The 23,473-nt window shown below is 44.7% G+C and overlaps 2 protein-coding genes and 1 long non-coding RNA gene across 5 annotated transcripts in view; 1 reads left to right on the top strand and 2 right to left on the bottom strand.

Annotated features, from left to right (window-relative positions):
• LOC127009638 (ligand of Numb protein X 2-like) overlaps positions 1 to 23,473 on the top strand; it is a 68,919-nt gene that overhangs the window by 20,407 nt on the left and 25,039 nt on the right. For both annotated transcript variants that reach the window (XM_050882892.1, XM_050882891.1), the window contains exon 2: positions 20,268 to 20,462. In XM_050882892.1, coding sequence (XP_050738849.1) covers positions 20,307 to 20,462 — 156 coding nt within the window. In that variant the 5' untranslated portion in view covers positions 20,268 to 20,306. The remainder of the gene's footprint in view (positions 1 to 20,267; positions 20,463 to 23,473) is intronic.
• LOC127009639 (uncharacterized) lies at positions 1,530 to 12,978 on the bottom strand. 2 transcript variants are annotated; one of them, XM_050882893.1, is made up of 11 exons: positions 12,868 to 12,978; positions 11,260 to 11,618; positions 9,920 to 10,015; positions 6,452 to 6,625; positions 5,222 to 5,317; positions 4,769 to 4,970; positions 4,238 to 4,366; positions 3,615 to 3,746; positions 3,278 to 3,370; positions 2,644 to 2,784; positions 1,530 to 2,110 (listed from the first exon to the last, which is right to left on the bottom strand). In XM_050882893.1, exons 2-11 carry the CDS (start codon positions 11,592 to 11,594, stop codon positions 2,000 to 2,002), a joined length of 1,509 nt encoding a protein of 502 aa, XP_050738850.1. In that variant the 5' UTR covers positions 11,595 to 11,618; positions 12,868 to 12,978; the 3' UTR covers positions 1,530 to 1,999. The 2 variants fall into 2 exon arrangements, with proteins under 2 accessions (XP_050738850.1, XP_050738851.1); XM_050882894.1 differs by lacking the exon at positions 9,920 to 10,015.
• On the bottom strand, positions 13,133 to 16,441 carry LOC127009640 (uncharacterized). Its single transcript, XR_007762118.1, has 2 exons — positions 16,040 to 16,441; positions 13,133 to 14,349 (listed from the first exon to the last, which is right to left on the bottom strand). It is a non-coding gene; the product is annotated as an uncharacterized LOC127009640 (long non-coding RNA).

Below are 23,473 nucleotides of genomic sequence, written 5' to 3'. Positions count from 1 at the left end.
TCCTGGATGGCGTCGTGCTTTCTCCGTCTACCCACATACTGTTCTTGCCCGCTGCCCACCACCCAACGCTCTCTCGGGCTGCGTGCCACATGCCACCGTTCTGTACTCTTCGTGCACCATGGCGGCGGCTTGGGGCTGATATGCCTCCAGGATATACCTCCGCGCCACGGTCACAGCGGCCACGTACAGCCACACAAGGCAGAGTTCCGCGTGGGGACGGATCCACTTTTTCCATTTTCTTCCTTCTACCTTCATTTAACATCTATCGTTACATCCACTCTCCCATGAATAACAAGTGTCCCAAAAGCCTTGGCGTTTAGATCCGTTCACCATATAGGTTAACACTTGTTCTGCAGAGGTCGCGTCTTTCGTCCGAGTATTGAGCCCACCGTGTCGCCGCGGTCCTTGACGCCAACATATATATATATATATATATATATATATATATATATATATATAGATATATATATATATATATATATATATATATATTTACAACAAAGGAAACAGCTCAAGGGTACAAAAAAGGAAACAATAATAAAAAAAGCCCGCTACTCGCTACTCCTAAAAAGAATCCAAAGAGGTGGCCGAAAGAAGGGTCAATTTCGGGAGGAGAGGTGTCCTGATACCCTCCTCTTGAAAGAGTTCAAGTCGTAGGCATGAGGAAATACAGATGAAGGAAGATTGTTCCAGAGTTTACCAGCGTGAGCGATGAAAGAGTGAAGATGCTGGTTAACTCGTGCGTAAGTGATTTGAATAGTAAAGGGATGAGCTTTAGTAGAAAGTTGTGTGCAGCGTGACCGCGGGAGGGGGGGAGGCATGCAGTTAGCAAGTTCAGAAGAGCTGTCAGCGTGAAAATAACGATTGAAGATAGAAAGAGAGGCAACATGGCGGCGGAATTTGAGGGGTAGAAGACTATCAGTAAGAGGAGGAGAGCTGATGAAACGACTCCACTCTGTCCAAGAGAGATGTGTGAGTGGAGCCCCCCCACACGTGAGAGGCTTACTCCATGAAAACTGAAGTAGGAAAGCACCAGTGAATGCTGCAACGGAGATACTACTACTTACAAAGAACAGATACTTATTTGCCTTTAGTTTTTGAAGCGCCATAACTGACGCTCTTCTAGATTTAGGACGCGTTTGTTATATAACTTTACTAACCTGAAGCAATGAAGATCAGGGTCTCTCTCTCTCTCTCTCTCTCTCTCTCTCTCTCTCTCTCTCTCTCTCTCTCTCTCTCTCTCTCTCTCTCTCTCTCTCTCTCTCTCTCTCTCTCTCTCTCTCTCTCTCTCTCTCTCTCTCTCTCTCTCTCTCTCTCTCTCTCTCTCTCTCCTCTCTCTCTCTCTCTCTCTCTCTCTCTCTCTCTCTCTCTCTCTCTCTCTCTCTCTCTCTCTCTCTCTCTCTCTCTCTCTCTCTCTCTCTCTCTCTCTCTCTCTCTCTCTCTCTCTCTCACACACACACACACACACACACACACACACACACACACACACACACACACGAACGGACATTGTTATAAAAGTTCAGGCCTATGCTCATTGATTTAATATGATGCTAGGGAAATGGACAAGTAAAGAAGTGCAAAATCTGAAAAAAAAATCGTCGTTTTTTTCATTAGGGGAAGCATCAAGCAACATCCAGTCCCCCTGTTGTTCAATAAAGTGTTAAGAATTTTATTTGGTACAGACAGCTTGTACTAGTCATTTGATTACTTGGCAAGATGGCTATTTTTCCTTCAATGTACAGAAACAGTCACTGAAGGCGCTGGTAACCCCGCTGCCCTCACTGGACGGGGAGGGCCGCTCAGCAGCAGCCGCAGCAGCCAGGATGGCAATCAGTGTCCGTATGTCAGTCACTCCATGAAGTATCCAATCAAACTTTTACCCTCCCGTCAACGGCCTCGCGAGCCTGACAGGGAGACCAATCAGACCCATCTGTCTGTCTTACTCGGGAAACTGGATGAACTCGCCGGTGTTCTGACTTTGCTGTTGGGGCTGGTGCTAGTTCTGCTGGTTTTGAGTAACGTGCTCCTGGGTGAGTATGATGATGTCGCTGTCAGTCAGCACGCCATCCTCCTTCAGCTTGTCGAGTTGCACTATGACTTGGGGGTCCTGTGGCGAGGGAAAGGAGGAAACTGTCTTACTGCCACATATGCCGCGCTGCCACTATATATCTAAATATTCACACTGTTACTACTGCTGATACTTTTGCTTTTTTTACCACCACCACTATTACTACTACTGCTACTGCTACTGCTGCTACTACTATGGAGGCGATGGTTGAATGTTTAGCGTGCAGGCGCGAGGTTCTGAAAGATCCACATCCAAATTCTACCCGCCTCAAGAAGCTGACAATTTTCAGTCATCGTCGAGTGACCAGAGACAACCCACTTGCTGTCCTGATGACCACCTATTCACCCGTACTCTAGCGATCTCAAAAGGATAAAGAGGGGGTCCGAGGGGCAGCATAAGCCAAGCAAGAATGGGGCCACTATAATATATTTGCTTGCATCATTAACGGGCTGGGGTCAACCAACAGACCTCACCACAAAGCCTACCGGCGCTATAATCCAATCGTAAAAATAAGAGGAAAAAAAATCTGACCCACAGTTGCTAACCCATATTAGCGTCGCACGTCAGCTCACCTGGAAGAAGTCTGGCATTTCCTCAATGTCCTGCCTGTACACGCCGCCCTCCTGCTGGGTCTGGCCACTCCCCGCCGTGTAGCCGTCCAGCAGACCGGCATCCACGTGCGCCGAGCCGTGTTTCTCCCGCCATGCTTGTACCTGCAGGTGAACGAGGACATGGTGATGTTTACATTTTTACCGGCAGCCGCAGCACTCTCAACCATGTCTCTCTCTCTCTCTCTCTCTCTCTCTCTCTCTCTCTCTCTCTCTCTCTCTCTCTCTCTCTCTCCTCCTCTCCTCTCTCTTCTCTCTCTCTCTCTCTCTCTCTCTCTCTCTCTCTCTCTCTCTCTCTCTCTCTCTCTCTCTCTCTCTCTCTCTCTCTCTCTCTCTCTCTCTCTCTCTCTCTCTCTCTCTCTCTCTCTCTCTCTCTCTCTCTCTCTCTGTGTGTGTGTGTGTGTGTGTGTGTGTGTGTGTGTGTGTGTGTGTGTGTGTGTGTGTGTGTGTGTGTGTGTGTGTGTGTGTGTGTGTGTGTGTGTGTGTGTGTGTGTGTGTGTGTGTGTGTGTGTGTGTGTGTGTGTGTGTGTGTTACATTTTATATAAAATTCTTTGTAATATACATACATACATACATACATAATACGTCTTCACTCACTTTTTCTCCCAAAATCTGGAAGAACGTGGCTACTTCGGCGTGTCCTTCCTTCAGCTTCTGTTCCAACTTTACAATCACATGCGACTCTCGGACCTGCGTGATGCCGCGGGAGCATTAGGGAGGCCAGGGAGGGATTGAAAGACAGGCCCTGCATTTTACTTAAGTCAGCTTATACTCATTTTTCTCTGGCGAAAATCTTTTGCTATTAATTTAGAATTTTGTGCATGATATGAGTTTTCAACCCCTGAATTCATCTGACTTAATTAGATGATTTTATTTATGTCTTATGAAAACATTTTACTACGTTAGCCTTTGTGGGTCGTTATCGAAAGCTCACCTGGTCCACACTGTGTTCGAATCTCCTGAGGCAGTAGCGGGCACCCTCTTGAATAACAACGCCGAACTTGAGGATGAGCGCCTTGAAGCGTTCCAGAATCTGCGGCAGCCTCTTCCGCAGCTCATCGTATTTCTTGTGAGGGAGGCATGAGGTGGGAGGTCGGGTCACGGGAAATGAAAAAGTTAAATACACACACGCACGCACGGCACACACACACACACACACACACACACACACACACACACACACACACACACACACACACACACACACACACACACACACACACACACACACACACACACACACACACACACACACGGTGGTCAGAGTGGAATGGCGTTTCGGAAGCAGCAGTGGGAGACGAAAAAGGAAGATGAGAAATAAAAGAAATCTTGACTAAAATGCTAAAAGTGGAGGAAGCAAACTCAAGACGGATGAATTAAGAGCAGTGTGGAGGACTGTGTAACGAACACGGATGTCCCGTCCAAGTCAGAAGTTGAAACCTGACGAATAGGTTTAATTGAGGCGCTTGAAAAATAAGTCAGTGGATCTGAAGTTCTCAAAAATTTAAGCGAAATACGGACATGACAGAAGGAAGTTTATGGATGTAGAATGCGTACCTGATGAAGTTTGTCGACAGCTGAGGATACTGTTTCGTGAACTCTGCCAGCCGTGTGCTCCACCTCTTTTCCCAGGCTCCTGAAGGTGTCCTCAGCCTTGTCACCTAAGTCCTCGACAGCGCCAGTGAACTGCAGGAAGAGTGGCGCAGGAAACATTGTGTGTGTGTGCGCGTGTACGTGTGTGTGTGTGTGTGTGTGTGTGTGTGTGTATAACACAATATAATAATATATAAATTAAGATTAGATAATAAATATAAGAACTAAGATACAGCGCCTGACAGGAGAGAGAGAGAGAGAGAGAGAGAGAAAGAGAGAGAGAGAGAGAGAGAGAGAGAGAGAGAGAGAGAGAGAGAGAGAGAGAGAGAGAGAGAGAGAGAGAGAGAGAGAGAGAGAGAGAGAGAGAGAGAGAGAGAGAGAGAGAGAGAGAGAGAGAGAGAGAGAGAGTAGAGAGGAGAGAGAGAGAGAGAGAGAGAGAGAGAGAGAGAGAGAGAGAGAGAGAGAGAGAGAGAGAGAGAGAGATCATAGACTTACCCTCCTCCATCCTTCTCTAAACCATCCGCCGACAGAACTTCCACTTGATTCCTTGTCTTTGTCCCCGACGGCTCCTTCCAGCTCCGGCACCACCCCAGCCCCCACCTCGTGCGGCTGGAGGCCTCCAACAGGAAATAGTGGCTCCACCCCCGTCGACACCCATGGATATCCTCCGCTGCCATCCTGGATGGAGCCCCAGAGCCTGTAGCGGGAAAGTTTTTAGCGTCAGGGGAGAACAGTAATGACAAGGAGCACTGGAAGTGACCAAGTTAATTCATATACTGACCAACATTCACAGGACGACAAAGCATTAATCCCCCTCAGAGACTACCTGTTGAGGATGATACTGACAAGTAAACGTTTGAATAGTCTCATCTAACAAGCAGACAGATATGTGAGAGAAAAATATTGTTAAAGCGCCATCATCGTAATGAGGACACGTTCCTTACTCACCCAGAATCAATTTTGTCTTGCTCACTTCCGTAAGGAGCAGATTCTTTCACCACTTGCTTCACGTTCCGCTTGCTTTTCACGGGGAGGGAGTGTGACCTGTGGCGGGGAGGAACAAGGAGGCTTAATTAAAGATTGGAGGCGTTCAGGGCAAAACGACTGCCATTGCTGATACCAAATAATTTGTTTCCCTGTCATTCGTGTGTGTGTGTGTGTGTGTGTGGTGTGTGTGTGTGTGTGTGTGTGTGTGTGTGTGTGTGTGTGTGTGTGTGTGTGTGTGTGTGTGTGTGTGTGGAGCCTCCCAAACATGAGATGCATACTCCATACGAAGGCGGACAAGAACCTTGTTTATGGACAGCATCTGTGAGGGAGAAAAAAAATGGCGGAGACGATTCAGAACGCCCAGCCTTGAGGAAGATGGTTTAAGAGAGATGTGAGGTTTTTAGTTAAGATTTTGAATAAAGGATAGACCGAGAATGTTTACTGTAGAAGAAGGTAACAGCTGAGTGCTATTGAAGAATAGTGGATAGGTGTTCCAAATTGGAAGACTGTGTCGAATCGTCAGGTTTAGAAATTGAGTTTTTGAAGCATTGTAGGACACTTAAGTTCCTCCTGCCCCAATCGGAAATGGTAGTAAGCTTAAGCGTTCTGCAGCCTTCACACTAGAGTCTTGTAATTCCCGTTGGGAGGATGTTCTGCCCAAAGATACGAGTGGATAGGATAATTTGTTTGGGAAGGATCTTTAACTAATTACAAAGTGGGAGAAAGTAAAGAGCTATGCTAGACACCACTGTTTATAGGTTTAGGAGAAAAACGGTGGCCGCCTACCACAGCAGAGGTAGATCTGCCGGAAGGATATAATCCAAATAAGGGTAGTTTAAAAAGCAAATATGTTTTGTGTTTTCTATCACTTCCCACTAATTTATATTAGTGGTTAGTGATATACAACACTGAATTATAACCGCATATATTAATCAATTATATCACTAAAAATGCTTACAGTTAAATGGTAAATCTACAATGTACTTAAATTTTCATTTTTTCCTTATATAAAGTAGGAACCGTTTCACTGGCAACTAAGCAATGGAAGTTTGTGACCTAGTGAGAGAGAGAGAGAGAGAGAGAGAGAGAGAGAGACACACACACACACACACACACACACACACACACACACACAACACACAACACACAACACACACACGAAAGAGAAGAGGAAGAGAGAGAGAAACATACCCGTCGTCGTCAAAGTTTCCCCCTTTGCCGTAGCCGTACTGTGCTATCACCCCACCGGGCTGAGGGACGGTGACCTCAGGCAAGGGGCGTGAGTCTGTCTGGACAGTCTCATCTGAGTGACGGTCGACGTTACCTTCGATGCTGTCATCTTCCTGGCTATGGTCATCGTCGTATCTGTCGGGGTGGAATAAGTAATGAGTATAATTCTCGTATTGCGTAACAGACTCGGCCTCTGGTTTCTCGCTGATACCACTTTCAGTTCATTTGTTTTGCCTCCACCGTTGCCGTAACTGTATACCCGCCTTATATCATGATATACGTCGTTTGATTGACGAATTACATAACTATTTCCACTTGCATCCCCTTGTAACTTCCTTTCAGTTTCCTGGGCCCCTCCACTCGCTGATGTCCATCGCAAACTCCTTCGTAAAAAGAATCTCAGAAAATGTTGAAATAACGTTCTAGGTAGTTTTACATGCGCATAAAAATGAGTATGATGGTTGCGAGTCATGAGGATGTATTTTTCTTTCATATATTGAAAATAGAATAAACAATTTTTGTTCTTTTTTGGGAAAGTAGGAAGTGTACGATCAGGCGTTTGCAATACAGATCATTGTGACAAAAACGACTGTGTGGGGCGGAGAGTGAGGCGAAGATGATCTTGGTAGTAGCAGTGGTAGTAGTTATAGTAACAATAGTTAAGGCTTTTGAGTAGTGTTGCAAAACTACTCTGCGTGTACGGCAGCAGAAGGACTATTCATGGCGTGATACAAAACACTACAAACAGAGAACTTCGTGAAGACGCTTTACAGTTTCCTTTATGAGACAGTGGAGTGCCCGGCGGAGAGATGCAATAACCTAAACCCGGCAAGTGTGAAGTGTGAACATTGCACACGTGAGCGCGGGAAGGCCGGACGGCAGAGACGAGATGGAATGGACGCTTCAGATTTTCGGAGCGAGTTTTATGCGACGAGTGACACGCTTCCGCTCACTCAACACGAGCACGAGGACTGCCCGGAGAACTCGAGATATGTTACAGAAATAAAGAGGAATGTCAGGTAAAAATGTATATGGTTTGCCAGCTTCTATTCAGTTTATTTCTACCTGAATGAAAAGGTATGGAGGGAAAGGTGCGTAAAAAGAGATGAAACAAATCAACAGGTATTGAGGAAGAAACTCATAACGACAGAATACAATGGAACAAGTTAGGGGAGAAGCGAATATAATCAGGATAGAAAACTAATCACCACACGTAGCGGAGGTGAATATAGAGAGTGCAGATATACTGATACAGAGGAAAAAGGAAATGTTGGGACTACACCTGAACAGCTATTGAGGGAGAGGAGAGTAAAGACATGATTGCTAAATGACACTCTAGCCCGTGAGCCTTGAGCGCCTGCATCACCAAGAATTGCTGTAAAGAAATTTTTCCACTGCAGTCACAAGAAAGAGCCTTATAGACGTGATTCATAAAGAACAAAGTATGCCAAAACGTATAGTTTCCATGCGGTGGGCTGAACGATGTTCTTGACGGAAAAGCGTTGAAGAGGTGTATTTACATCGTGACGTGAAGGCCTGGTTATCGGCTGGATTACGACGCACCTGGCAGGAAACTGTAGTTGTAAACATGCTCGACCCGTCCTTCTGACTGATAAAATCCATGCACCTGGGGTCATCTAGGCTCTCTTGTTGCTCATACCAAACACTAAAGGCTAATATAACCGCGAATACGTCCCTCATTAACTGTATAACACCAGTATTACTGAAAGCCGGATATTGGCGAGGTTTGTTATACGGTAATAGAGATTAATCGTGGCCTTCAAATATATATTCGTTAATAGGATTAAAGATTTCAGACTCTCATCGAGTATCCTTTGATCCTGCATGGACTGTGGTTTCCGCCTAGATTACGACGCAACTGGCAGGATTCTGAGGGTGTAAACATGTCGGGCAGTGATTCACGGAGGTCCCCAGAGTGTATCACGAATCATTTGTTGTTCGGACCAAACAGCGCTTTTAGAAATGAATACATCCTTCATTACTTGTATAGCGCCGGTAAAACCCAAGTTCACATACTGGCAACATGTGCAACATGGTAATGAAAATATGGAGATGTCCTTTTAGAACAAATTGGCTATTAACTTCAATACTATTGACCCTCGGATCGACTAAACCCTTGTGGTCCGCGGCTGAGGACGCAGCTGACAGGAAGCCAAAGGCGTAAACATGTTGAGCTGCGATAAGCGGCCGGAGATCCCCAGTGGTTGTCAGGCCCTCTCTCGACACCCCAACCGCGCTTGAAAAAAAATGAATGTCCTTCATTATTTATATAACGCAGCTATAACCAACAATCACATAATGGTGACATGTGCAACACAGTGATAGAAATTGGTCATGACCATTAATAACAAATTGATTATTAGTTTTAAACAGAACTGAATTTGACATCGAATAAGTTCTGGAGTTTATTTTTCAAAAACCCGTGTTTCGAGACATCTTTATAACCTGGCTTGACTTGATTTTTTTTTTTTTTTCACTTTTCCGATTTGTGAATAACGGACATTTAGTAATGCTTTGTCTATTTTAGTCATTTTAGGGCATCACTTAGTAAATATGATGATAAATAATGCTGCGCGCATGGCTCCCGTACTCTAAATTTTTTTTTTTTTTTTTACAACAAAGGAGGCAGCTCAAGGGCACAAAAAAAAGGAAACAACAATAAAAAAAAGCCCGCTACTCGCTGCTCCTAGAAAGGAATGAAGAGGTGCCCGAAAGAGAGGTCAATTTCGGGAGGAGAGGTGTCCTGCTGATACCCTTCTCTTGAAAGAGTTCAAGTCGTAGGCAGGAGGAAATACAGATGAAGGAAGATTGTTTCAGAGTTTACCAGCGTGAGGGATGAAAGAGTGAAGATGCTGGTTAACTCTTGCATAAGGGGTTTGGACAGTATAGGGATGAGCATGAGTAGAAAGTCGTGTGCAGCGGGGCCGCGGGAGGGGGTGTCAATTACTCTATTTTTTTTGGTTAGGCATTTCATTTTACTTCTTACTTCTCAGAACCGTAATCATAGAATCTTGTCCAGGTCACAAACATTACTTAAGATAAACTGCAAATGTCCTCACCCGTCCTCTTGGCTTTGCTTAACTACTTGGCTGGTCCAGCGAGAAACGAAAAGGAAGTCTATAGCTGTGCAACCTACTAGCATCATCTTATGTTTGTTCCTTGTTCACTCTGTTCCTAGACTTGCTGCCTTATTACTCTTTCCATATGTAACGGTGACTTAAAACCTCACGTCTTTGTTTATCGCTCCTCCTTAACTCGTATCTTTTTCAACCACAGTGACATATTTTTTTATTGTTATTCTTTCTATCCCTTCCTCTCATTTCCCTCCCCTCCTTACGTCCTTACTTCTCTCTCTTAATTTCTTCTTTCACGCCCTCCACCACCCTTTCCCCATCCCTTGCTCCTCACCCGTCGTCCTCATGGCTCGATGAGGGTGTCCAGTCACGGTCTTCGTCGGAGATCCAAAGCTTCCCTTCCTCTGTCTCCTCACTGGCGATGAACGACCTGTCACGGGACAAGGCGGGGGGGAGGAGCTGTTTAAATCAGTAGGTCAATTGATCCAGCGTCTCTTACAACGATGAGGGAGATAGGCCAAGTTGGGATGATGGGAGGAGGAAGAATGTGGGGCCGGGAAAGAGGGAAAGTGAGAAAAAATTAGATCAGCGAGGTACTTGGGCACCACTGCTATGTTTTGCTCCTACGAAAAGTGTGTCGGCAGTGCGTGTCGAGAGAGTTTGGGATGTGCAGGACAGACAAGATTCGAATGATCCGGGAAGCCATTCAAGAAACAGTCGAGGCAACAAACAAGACTATCTCTCCTTATTTTATATTATTATTATTATTATTATTATTATTATTATTATTATTGTTGATTGTTTTTGTTTTTGTTTGTTTTTGTTATTATTTTTATCATTACTATTATTATTTTTATTATCGTTATTATTATTATTATTATTATTATTATTATTATTATTATTATTATTATTATTATTATTATTATTATTATTATTATTATTATTATTATTATTATTAGTACTATTATTAACTCATTATTATTATTATTATTATTATTATTATTATTATTATTATTATTATTATTATTATTATTATTATAATGATAATATAGCAATATTATTATTATTATAATTATTATCATTATTATTATTATTATTATTATTATTATTATTATTATTATTATTATTATTATTATTATTATTATTATTATTATTATTATTATTATTATTATTAAAATAATAATAATAATAATAATAATAACAACAACAACATCAGTGAAAATAGCAGAAGTGGTGGCTGAAGTAGTGGTACCAGTAAAAGTATATGGTAGAGACAGTAGCGGTATTGCTAGTGCCAGTACATAGCAGGGAAAGTAGCAGTAAGGGTGGTAGTAGGAGTGGCAGTATCAATGATAATAATTGTAGTACCTGAAGTAGTTATTGATGCTGCTGGCGGTAGTAATAACAGTAGCAGTGGGAGTACAATTTCCAGCAGTTTCAGCAGTTGTTTAAATGAGGCTGAGTAAGGGCATGACTAACCTTCGTGTTACATCGCTGGAGAATAGTAATATTACTCAGATAAAATTATTGTAATATAGTTGATGGAAATACAGGAGGCACCTTCATGTTTATAGTGGCAAGGGCCGGCATTCGTTTTCCGCGTCGAAGTTGAGAATTCCTATTAATGCGTCATTTTTGCGTAATTGTATCAAGCCAAAACATATAAAAACTTACCCTCCATCCTCGTGGCTGTCAATCTCGTTCTCTTCGGAGTAGCCACTATCGTACTCCTCTCTGTCAGTCTCTTTCTCTTCGGAGTATTCACTATCGTCGTCGTAATACACGTTGTCATAGTTGGGCACGAAATCTGGGTCATCGTCAATGTTGTCCTCAAGGCTTTCTTTTGAGTCTTCCACCGAGCCCTTCTTCACCACCTGCGACGTCTGCTGGGGAACAGGGTAAGGGAGGACGCCCTCCACAGAGTATCCTTCAGCAATGCCCACCAGCAGCCCCTCCAGCAGCAACAGCATCACCACGCACGTCGCCGCCGCCCGCATCCTGCCTCGCATCGGTACAGGCACGCTTGGTGAACACTGCCGGGAGGACTTGTGTTGAATTTTGTTTACTTTTTTAATTACTACCATTCATTAGTAGTGACTGGTGATCGCGAGTTTAGCACGCGATCAGACACAGGTGAATTACACACACACACACACACACACACACACACACACACATATGCGCGTATGCGTACCCTCCCCCACCCCCACACACATTTAGTACTGAGTCACGAATTTGTGTCGAAAAACGGAAGAGCTATTCAACGCCAATTAATTATAGTGGTGGCATCAGATGAGCTATCGCCCCCATCATTACTACAACTACTATTACTACTACTACTACTACTACTACTACTACTACTACTACTACTACTACTACTACTTCTGCCACTACTACTACTACTACTACTACTACTACTACTACTACTACTACTACTACTACTACTACTACTACTACTACTACTGCCACTACTACTACTACTACTACTACTACTACTACTACTACTACTATAGTCTGTTTCATTTCATCTGTCCATCAACACAGCGGGAATTTTGATAGATGTGGCACCTGCGTATATCTAGTTCGTGAATACGTGAAAATCAATTGTTGTAATAGACATTCAAGCTAATTTTTCAATAATATATTTGAATGTTTATGTATTCAAAAAAACAACTCAGTCGTTTGCTTCGATAATCTAATATACAAGCAGACGAAAAGACAAGCTAGTATCAAACACAGTCACAACATGCTCGAACGATCTATGGTTTTTCAAATTCTTTGATTGGCAGCTCATTTAAGGTATATTAAAAGACAGCACTGGCTCTGCAAGTTTAAATAAAGGGTATCTTAATAATTAACTGCATGTAAATAATGATTATTATTTCGAATAATTATCCATGTTATTTACATGCAACTTATCACAATTCATTATGTACAGTATAGACACTTGCAGAGTCAGATGTCACTTTATATACCTGAATGAGATGAAATATGGGGATCTGAGAGGAGATGAATCGTTCCAGTACGATCAGACTATACTGTTTGATATACAACCAGTTCTTTCATGTGCTTGTATGGTAGATTATGGATGGAAATCGGCATGTTTGCGGTTCATATAAGAGTGCTTGAGGGTTTTTTGTATATACAAACATTTAAATATGTCACTGAAAATATTAAATTGATCTTTACGCAATCACGAACTAACAATGCGCAGGTGTCACAGTGGACAGATGGAATGAAACAGACTACTACTACTAATGATAATGATAAATACACACGTACCTGTTTGGGAGGGGTAGGCAGCAGTATCCTTCCTGCGGTGTAACCCAAAGCTGTTGTGACGTCCGTGAGCTCTGTGTTATAGCGGGGCCTCTGATGAGTAGCGGGGCGTGACTGTCACAGGAAGAGGGGGGGAGGGGGGGGGATGCTTTGTTGGTTGCCTCATTTGTAAGTATCTACAAGCATGTTGAGGTTTGTTTCTTTGGGTGATTTAACACTCTCTCTCTCTCTCTCTCTCTCTCTCTCTCTCTCTCTCTCTCTCTCTCTCTCTCTCTCTCTCTCTCTCTCTCTCTCTCTCTCTCTCTCTCTCTCTCTCTCTCTCTCTCTCTCTCTCTCTCTCTCTCTCTCTCTCTCTCTCTCTCTCTCTCTCTCTCTCTCTCTCTCTCTCTCTCTCTCTCTCTCTTTCTTTCTTTTTCACGCACACTTACAGCCAGAGGTTTTAAGGTGTGTGTGTGTGTGTGGGGTGGGGTGCTGTGTGTGTGTGTGTAAACTTACATTATTTCGTTATTTACCGCTTTAATCGATTGCTATCCCTTTTACCACCACCACCACCACAACAACAACAACAACAACTACTACTACTACTACTACTACTACTACTACTACTACTACTACTACTACTACTACTACAATTTTATTGCTACTACTTTTACTACTACTGCTACCCGTTTTAAGTGTTGGGTTATATAAGTTAATAAAAGCTAATTCAAGCTATTCTGAGTCCAGTTCCGCAACCCTGTCCAACAACAGCAGTATATATCACACTCGTCAGAAAAGAAACTGGTCAGTGAGCACTTGAGGCACTGCATCGTTCATTAGGATCATAAAGTATTCCGTGGGTATGTGCGTTCCTCTCTCAGTTGGTCCGTCAGTCAGTTCAACATTAATAGGAAGTGTACACAGTAATTTTTCCTCCCAGTTTAGTGAGCTGTCGAGGTGGGTTGCTTCTCTTAGTTCGCCTATTGGTCAGTCACACATTTAATGCCAAGTGTACATAGTAAGTTATGATCCCAATTTATGAAGCTGTTGGTGTTGAAAATGGCTGACGCTGCTAACCCTGTAGTCCTCGTGCTGCAGACAACCCTACGTGGAAGGGGAAGGGGCCGGCAACAGCAGCAGCAGCAGCAGCAAAAGAAGCAGCCAGCCGGGCAATCAGTGTCCATCTGCCAGTCGCTCCATGAAGTAACCAATCAAACTTTTATCCTCCCTTCAACTGCCTCGCGAGCCAGCCAGGGAGACTAGTCAGGCCCGTCTGTCTTGTTCAGGAAATTGGATGGGTTTTGGAGTGTTCTGTTGCTTTTGATTGTAATTGTTCTGCGCCTGATTCTTTTGCTTGAAGTCGTAGTTTTCATCATGTCGTTGCAAGAAGTCCAAGCTTTGATTATGGTTATATAGTTCCGTCGGTGCCAAGCGTTAGGTCGACGTCGGCTTGTGTCAGCACCCTTTCTCGAGTAGTAAATCCAAACTGCTTTTATCTTCTAGGTCCTGCGGTAAAAGAAGACGTTTTGTATTTAAGTATTTTAATACCGCTTATTCTCATTAAACAGTGAGTAGTGGTGGTAGTGGTAGTAGTAGTAGAAGTAGTAGTAGTAGCAGTAGTAGTAGTAGTGGGAGTAGTAGTAGTAGTAGTGTTGGTGGCGGTGGTAGTAGTAGTAGTACTAGTAGTAGTGTTGGTGGTGGTGGTAGTAGTAGTAGTAGTAGTAGTAGTAGTGGTAGTGGTGGTGGTAGTAGTAGTAGTAGTGGTAGTGGTAGTAGTAGTAGTGGTGATGGTGGTGGGATAAGTAGTAGTAGTAGTAGTAGCAGTAGTAGTAATAGTAGTAGTAGTAGTAATAGTAGCAGTAGTAGTAATAGCAGCATACGATATAGTCGTAGTATTTACTAGAAGTTTGCTGGGAAAATTTATATTACTACTACTTTTATTATTACTACTACTACTACTACTGCTTGATATAAACATGCAGGCGAGCAGTAATCATCTTGATTTTATGCCAATAAAACAGACAAGTGAAGAACAGCAAGATCTACACAAAATTATTTTCATCGCTCTTTCATCGCTAAGGAAAGCATCTATCAACTCTTTTATCACCGTGTTGTCCCATGAAGTAATCAAATTTAAAGCGGGCATAGATAGGGGGTCTAAGTACGTAGTTAGTTTGTTAGTAAAGATATTGGTCGCTGGTCATTTGTTCAGCGAGTCAGTTAAAATCTTTGAAAGCTGAACTATATTTTTCCTTCAAAGTATAGAAACGGACGCTGGTGACGCTGCTAACCCCGGTGCCTTCAAGCGCAGGGTATCTCATCACACTGGACGGGGAAGGGGTCGCTGAACAGCATCAGCCAGGATGGCAATCAGTGTCCATCTGTCAGTCGCTCTATGAAGTATCCAATCAAACTTTTACCCTCCCGTCAACGGCCTCGCGAGCCTGACAGGGAGACCAGACAGGTCCGTCTGTCTGTCTTACTCGGGAAACTGGATGAACTCGACGATGTTCTGACTTTGCTATTGCTCTTGGTTGTAGTAGTTCTGCCACTGATCCTGCTGGTGGACGTCGTAGTTTCGATTCTGCTTTCGCTGGACGTCCAAGTTTTGGCTCCGTTGGTTCTGCTGATGCTGGTGCTGACACTGTTGTTGGTGCTGGCGCTGCTTCTGTTTTTATTGTTGACGCTGGGGCTGGTTCTAGTGGTCCTGTTGTTGGTGCTGGTGCTGGCTCTGCTCTTTATCTCGCCCACAGCACCAGTAAGCTTTCTTGAACCGGTTCAGATGGTCAGCTCCAGCTCGTTAGGGGCACGGGTAAGTATTTTATAGGGGTGCCATTCTTGCTTACCTGAGGCTTCCCCCCGGAGCTCCTCTTGATCCTTTGAGAATTTCGCTTGAGTGTGGGGTGTATTCACCCACTCGGAAATGGTTGAATACTCAGTTTGTAGTTTTGGTCGGGGCTTGAACACAGGTCCCTAATTACCACGCCCGCACGCTGACCACTCAGTCACCGCCTTCCCTTATTTCCGGTGTGTGAGGTCTCAGCAGTACCCATAGATCGGTTAAATGAGCTCCAAAACTCTCCAGGGGGTACTGCACGTGATTAGGACTTGATGAATTATAAACACACATACACACACACACACACGCACACACACACACACACATCATAAAAAAACAGATGTTGCAAGAACTCACATTCCATGCCAACAATACATAGGAAAGGTCGATTCACTTGTTAAGCGGTTCCTAACTTAACCCATTCTGGGAGACAGAGTATGCACCCGAAGGACTCATGATATTTGAGCTGGTAGGATGCTTTACTACTGTTAGGATTATTGCCCCTGGACCTTGCATCTTTAGCCAATTGATGATCAAACAAGATATTATCAAGGGAGAGTCAAGACACAGACGTAAAGACAATGTTCATAAAGGGAGTAACAGTTTCCAAGGGCTTAACAGTCCTGTTGACGGAGCAGCGTCGAAGAGATATATTTATATAGTGACGAGAAGGGCGGGTTATCGACTGGATTACGACGCACCTGACAGGAAACTGAAAGTGTAAACATGTTAGGCCCGGCCCTCCGACTGACAGAACTCACCAGAGGTAATCTAAATTATCTTATTGTTTATACCAAATCTTAATGGCTTACAGAAGAGAGAATACAGTCCTCATTATTACTCAATACGCAAGTATTATCGAAAGCCGGATGTTGACATATGCTACACGGTAATAGACGTTGACCGAAGCCTTGAAATATATATTGGTTAATAACATTAGACAATTCTGACCTTTCATCTAATATCCTTCGTCTAGGTTACGACACAACTGACAGGAAGTCGAGGGTGTAAACATGTCGGACAGTGATTGACGGAGTTCCCCAGAGGGTATCACTAGTCTTTTGTTGTTCAGGCCAAACGGCTCTTTTAGAAATGAGTACGTCCTTCATCACCTGTATAAACCCGGGAAATCCGAGAATCGTATTTTGGTGACATGAGCAACACGGTAATGATGTATTCTCCTGTTAAACAAAAGAACTACCATAACTGATATTTTTTGTAAGAAAAGGAAAATAAATTGAGGAAGTGAAGTATGTGTGTAATGTGCATATTCTATCTTTAGAGGATGTGAACCTACTCTGTTGCTACGAAAAAGAGAAAACTAACCCCAAGATCTCGGGGTAGAGCCTTGGTAAGCATGCACCGCCTTCTTTACCCGGGCAAACCTACCAAGGAGTTGCTTACTATTGTTGCGGCGGGTGCCTGCATGATTGCCTACACATGCACTGGTAGTGATACTAGTAGTAATAGTAGTAGCAGCAGCAGCAGCAGCAGCAGCAGCAGTAGTAGTAGTAGTTAGTAGTAGTAGTAGTAGTTATTGTAGTAGTAGTAGAGGTAATGTTGTAATAAAGGAAGCAGTACGATGACGCTTGGAGACTCATGAATGTCTGAAGCGACTTTGAACTGCTACCCACATACGCGATGTTCGCGGTTAACAGACCAAGGGCTGAGTGCAGACAGGCATTCACAGCGCAGGTGGATGATGGGACACGGCGGCTACAGTGAAGTGAGACGAACAGTGGCATAAATATACTGGTTAGGGATCTGCCAAATGGCTTCCCAGTCGAAAGTCAAACTGCGGGGTTCACTCTACATGTATAGGTGGAGCCTTCGTGGAAAACAATGAACTGTAGTATTTATGATTTTTTTGCGTGTGTGCATAACGAAAACATCCATCACCACCACTTCCCGTGACCCTGGCCTGGCCGCCACCGACAAAGGCTACAGCTGCGTCATGCCCGTACGAACACTTCCGAACACTGTGGCAGCGTTCCCAGATATGCGATACATGATTCCAAAATACTCAGATTAGCTTCAGGAAAGTCGAAAACATCTCTTGTCAACGGTTTTGGTGATAAATATGACTGAAAATCGTGTGTAGGTGCGAGGGTATAGGGTTAGAAGTCGGGCAGAAATGGGGTAATATTATGTTTTTAGTATAGTCATTTGGTAACGCTGCACTGTGGTAGGGTGTGTGATGGGTGTGTGCGGACGTGGCCACTTGCGCCACACCTCAAGTCACACTGATGGCCACATACATTGACGGGCATGTTTGTGTGTGTGTGTGTGTGTGTGTGTGTGTGTGTGTGTGTGTGTGTTCTATTGGAAGTACTTAAGGCAGGGTGACAGAGGGTGTTGATCTACATGTCATATAAATAGAGCGAGGGGGATCACGTGAGGAAGGGAACGATAAGGCGAAGTGTTATGAGGGACGTGTCATCTGTACAAGGCGTCTGGATGTTTTTATTTTTATTTTTTATTTTTTATTTTTTTTACAAAGGCGACAGCTCAAGGGCACAAAAAAGGAAGCAATAATAATAATAAAAAAAGCTCGCTACTCACCCGCTTTGGTGTAAAAATGTCATTGCCTTATGCAGTCTTGGTCTGTCCAGTGTTTATGATCGTTTTTTTTTTTTATATAAATTTTTTTTTATAAATGTACGAAAAAATAATAGAAAAAAGCGTGTATGTCCCTCACAGCTTTATTTCCATTTTCATACATATTCTCTCTCTCTCTCTCTCTCTCTCTCTCTCTCTCTCTCTCTCTCTCTCTCTCTCTCTCTCTCTCTCTCTCTCTCTCTCTCTCTCTCTCTCTCTCTCTCTCTCTCTCTCTCTCTCTCTCTCTCTCTCTCTCTCTCTCTCTCTCTCTCTCTCTCTCTCTCTCTCTCTCTCTCTCTCTCAATCTCACCCGTTGTTGTTTTTCTTCCCCTTCACTGCCATCTTTTCTTTCCTCTGCTTTCTTCCTTATACATTGACTCGAAGCAGATCATAATCCAAGCTCAGGCTACCGAGGATCATCCCATACTCTAATAAACTATCTGAATGCAAGCTCGCCTCTCTATCCTTCCCTGTCCCATTATTCTTCTCATTCTTCTTCTTCCCTCCCTCCTCACTGCATGCCCTCCTCCTAGAGCCATACGCTGCCTCGGCTCGTCGCTCACCCCGCCCGCCACCGCTGCCCTGCTTTATGACGCGGGAAGGGACGGAGGGAGGGAGGAGGCCCTTAGATCATGGTAACGAGGCCGCCGTCCCTCACCACTGGCGGGCCTGAATATTTCCCAGGTGGTGTTATGGGCGAGAGAGAGAGAGAGAGAGAGAGAGAGAGAGAGAGAGAGAGAGAGAGAGAGAGAGAATGACGTAAGCTAACAAGGTGACAGGGCAGCTAGCAGTAAGCCTCCTCTTCCTGTTTCTTTTGGCCCCCTCACACCTGCGTGCTGATTAACGAGGTCACCTGTCTGCCGCTTCCTTCGCCTTCCTTTCCCCGTGGAGGTCGTCGTCGCTTCTTTTCAACGCCTTCACCTGTAATCGTAATTCATCACGGTTCAAACATAGTTACCGGAGCGACAGAAAGATACAGATAGATATACGGATAGATAGGTAGATTGATAGAGATGGATAGAGAGAATGGACTAATTATTGGATTTATCAGATTCATGGTGCTAAAACTATTTTGATTTATACATTAAGTAATACGTAATGCCCATACATTCATTTATCTTGTTTACTTAAATCTTTCACTTAGTAACTCAGTCAGGTTATCTGTTTTTCATATATTTAATTGGTTATCATTTATTTATTGACATACATTTCTGGATTTAGTTAGTTTAGTTCACCATATATCATCATCTTATATTTAACGAACAAATATTCCCTTGCTATTAAAATCAATTGGGCCGGATAAAAGCACAGCACGTGTCTTCTATTGCCTCTCGTGCCCCCAGGCGTTCAGTGTGTGTGGGCAGTGGGGCCAGGGTCTGGGCGGCTGTGTGGAGGCCCTCAGCGTGCCCCGATGGCCATGAGCGAGGCAAGCCCATGCACCACCCGACTGCTGTGGTGGTGGTGGTGGAGGGGGGGGAATTGGTGTGGTGGTGGGGGAGTTGTTGTGGTGGTGTGGGGGTTTGTTGTTGTGGTGGTGGTGGTGGGGGTTTTTGTTGTGGTGGTGGGGGGCTGTTGTTGTGGTGGTGGTGGGGGGTTGTTGTGGTGGTGGTGGTGGTGGAGGGGGGGTTGTTGTGGTGGTGGTGGGGGGAGTGGTTGTTGTGGTGGTGGGGGGGGCGGTTGTGGTGGTGGTGAGGGGGGAGGGGGGGTTGTTGCGGTGGTGGTCGTGGTATTGCCCCTGAGAACTTGGTGTGACAAGACGCTCCTGCACCTGCTGATGAGAGAGAGAGAGAGAGAGAGAGAGATTATCATTATCAATATTCTTATTACCTGCAGTACTTGTTGAATTTATTTATTTTGCGGCAGTAGCATTATTATTATTATTATTATTATTATTATTATTATTATTATTATTATTATTATTATTATTATTATTATTATTATTTTCATTATCATTACAATCATTATCACTTTATTATTCCTCCTGCAGACGTGATGGGCGCGGCGTAGTGTAGCCGAGGGCGCCAGTATGGAGGCCTCCCAGGACGTGGGCGGGGTGGGCGGCAGGTGTGGGCGGCGCCGCAACTGTCGCACGTGTGGCCAGCAACACCAGCCACACGAGCCACACCTGTATGACTACATCGACGAGGTGGACGAGGACGTCACCTGCCACATCTGTCTGCAGGTGTGTGGGGTTTCCCTCCCTAGTACTCAGTCATATCCTAGTTCATTTTATTACTTATGCATGCAGACTTGCCAGTTTGGCCGTGAGGTTTCCTTGCCTGAATACTTTAATTAGTTTACCTTTCTGTGCTTATTGAATGCTCCTGTGTTGCTCCTAACGTCTGGGTTCGTGTGATTGCCTCCTGCCCTGCCCTGCAAGTATATTTACCAGCGGCGGCCATTAGCTGCCTGCACTTCACTTTTTTGCTCTCCTCGCCCGCCAGGCCGCTACCGTTGTTTGGCTGCCATGTGCGGGTGCGTTTATTGTCTTACCTGATAAGTGTGCCAGAATCCTGAAGGTCTGTTGTCAGTGAACGCAGGCGTAGGTGTATTTTCCTTCATAGAGCACATCAGTGGGTTTCGATTCAATTCTGCTTCTGCCCCCGTGTGTCATAAGGCGGACCAGAGGTGTTAGGATTATTTTCAGGCAATGTGTGCGTCATAATACAACTCGAGTATGTTTTTACTATGATGCTGCTTGCCTGCAGTGTGGTCAGAAAGGGAAACTAACAAAGTGCTGAGGTTTACTCAGTGGCTCACAGCCCACCCAGCTGCTCCTCTGTCTCGTTGGGCTGGGTGGTTAATGTGTGCCAAGGAAGTAAAGTTTGGTGACCTTCATGGTTGCCACATTCGGCCCTGTCTGCCATGATCATGACGCCCTTATGCACCATCCACAGGCTCAAGCACAAGGAAGCCGATGTAAGCGTAGTGCAGCGCGTCTTTGAGTACGCCTGGCAATTGGACTTAATTTCTATTTGCATGACTAATGAAAGTACAATGCGCTGCGTTTCACTGTCAGCTCTTTGTCTGTCTTTTAAGTGCCGGTCGTCTGCTTGTTAATGAGTGCATGTGCATTTGCTTCATGTGAAACGTGGCATCGATCGTTATCTCATGCTAACACCTACAAATTTTCCCGTTCCCTTTACTGTTGTGAAGGACTGAACAGCAGACCCCTCCAAAGGAGTAAATAAGTAGCTAATCCTCACGGTTCTGAGGGGCACCGTAGCCAACGCACAATGTTCTTTCCAATTAAATCCTAAAACCATTTTCAGGAGAACATCGGCCATAGCAAGTCAGAAACCACGTGATTTAGCAGAAGCGGGGGGCATCACGAGAACACGAGGCCTTTGAGCGGCTCCTGGCCACCACCACCACACCGTCCACACGGCTCAAAGCGCTCCCCACATCGGTATTTACCCGCGTGCGTTGTTTGCTCGCTGCTGGGCGTCACTCATCCACAGAATCGCTGTTATCTATGGGTTCTAGCGGACGCCATCCACTACTCCCACGGGAAGAGCCAGCGCCCGTATTTCAGCACACACACACACACACTCACACATACACACACACACACACACTCCTTGGCGCAAATGGTAGAGCGCTGCGCTGCCAGGCTTCACGGTCTGACGGCGGCGGTTCAAGCCCGCTCAGGCCGGATTCTTTCCGTTGACTAGGAGTGGTTACTGTCCCCCCTTGAGCAAGGGGGATGGGGTGTGTGATGTGTAGGTCCTGGCAGTACCCATAGATCGACGATAAAGAGCACTTGCTCATGTCGGGAGGGTACCTGCTGGCGATTACGAGTCCAACACGTGATCAGGCCGTGGTGGTGAATTACACACACACATTGTTGCGGTACTCGCGCTGCGCCCTTCATCCGCCCTCACCTTATCGCCACCGCACTGGCTGCTGCTTCCTGCCCCACACGTACCGCGCATCACAGCGGCCACAGCCCGGCAAGCATCACCATCATGACCATAAGGATGTCAGCGTAACAACAGGAATTAAAACTTAGGTCAAGGGGAGGTAGAAACAAGCTATCAGACCCACCCAACGGAAAGGCAAGGAAAGGGAACAGTATACTATACAGCCGTGGGTTGGGTCTTCCTTATCTCTCAACGCCGTTACTTCCTTTTGGACTAGCATAGCAACTTATTGCTATCCAACTGCCGCCATCTACTACCAAGAGTGACGTTTATGTTTCATTTGCCTGTTTTTGTATGAGTCAGCTTTTTGGCCATTTGCATGTTGTCTGCTTCAAGTAGAGTATGTAGATCTAATTATATGTAAATTTAAAGGACAACCATGCAGCTTCTGGGTAAAAGTTTATTGTCTACATTTTTTTTCCCACTGAAATAATTTTTTTTCTTTTTGCTCTCCCATTCCGCCTCCCAAAGTACTCTCGCGGGGTCTCTCTCTCTCTCTCTCTCTCTCTCTCTCTCTCTCTCTCTCTCTCTCTCTCTCTCTCTCTCTCTCTCTCTCTCTCTCTCTCTCTCTCTCTCTCTCTCTCTCTCTCTCTCTCTCTCTCTCTCTCTCTCTCTCTCTCTCTCTCTCTCTCTCTCTCTCTCTCTCTCATCCGTTGGTGCACTTGTGTCCGTTTACCCTCCCCTCGTCTTTCTACCTTATTTTACTTTATTTTTTTGTTTGTACATATAAACCAGCACTTTTATTTTTGCAGCTTCCGCCCACCATCCCATTTGTTTTAGTCTGTATATCTCACTGCACCTCGGCTGTTGGTCCTCCCCTTTCTCCTCTCCAACGATCCTTCCTTTTTTCTCCCTTTTTCTTTTTTCACCTTCCTATTTATCCCTCTACCTTTACTTACCATCATCATTATCTCTCCTCCGCTCCCGTTCTCGTGTTCTTTGTTCTCTATCAAGCACTTTTTACTCGTTTGTCAGATTATCTTTTCCTGTTTTTTTTTCTCTCCTCCTCCACCTCCTCCTTGTCTTCCTCCTTCCTCACGTGTCTTCCATTCTTGCTGTATTTCACGACGTCACTCTCCCTCTCTTTTTATTGGAGCGATTCTTTAATATCCCTTATCTTATTCTTCAACCCTTCACCACTCTCTCTCTCTCTCTCTCTCTCTCTCTCTCTCTCTCTCTCTCTCTCTCTCTCTCTCTCTCTCTCTCTCTCTCTCTCTCTCTCTCTCTCTCTTTTATCTACTAAAATTTAATTCCTTTTTTAGTGTTCGCT

This window comes from Eriocheir sinensis, chromosome 41, assembly GCF_024679095.1.
Source record: "Eriocheir sinensis breed Jianghai 21 chromosome 41, ASM2467909v1, whole genome shotgun sequence".
NCBI classification, from domain to species: domain Eukaryota; kingdom Metazoa; phylum Arthropoda; class Malacostraca; order Decapoda; family Varunidae; genus Eriocheir; species Eriocheir sinensis.
Note: the sequence above shows the minus strand (reverse complement) of the source record. Positions and strands in the feature narration are given on the sequence as shown.

What these genes read in the sequence shown, in the direction of transcription:
- LOC127009639 (XM_050882893.1), bottom strand. Translation starts at nt 11,594, where the DNA reads ATGCGAGGCAGGATGCGGGCGGCGGCGACGTGCGTGGTGATGCTGTTG. An exon ending in TTAGAGAAGGATGGAGGAGG is followed by an intron (nt 4,367 to 4,768) that starts GTAAGTCTATGA and finishes CTCTTCCTGCAG; the next exon opens with TTCACTGGCGCTGTCGAGGA. An exon ending in AAATGCCAGACTTCTTCCAG is followed by an intron (nt 2,111 to 2,643) that starts GTGAGCTGACGT and finishes CCCTCGCCACAG; the next exon opens with GACCCCCAAGTCATAGTGCA.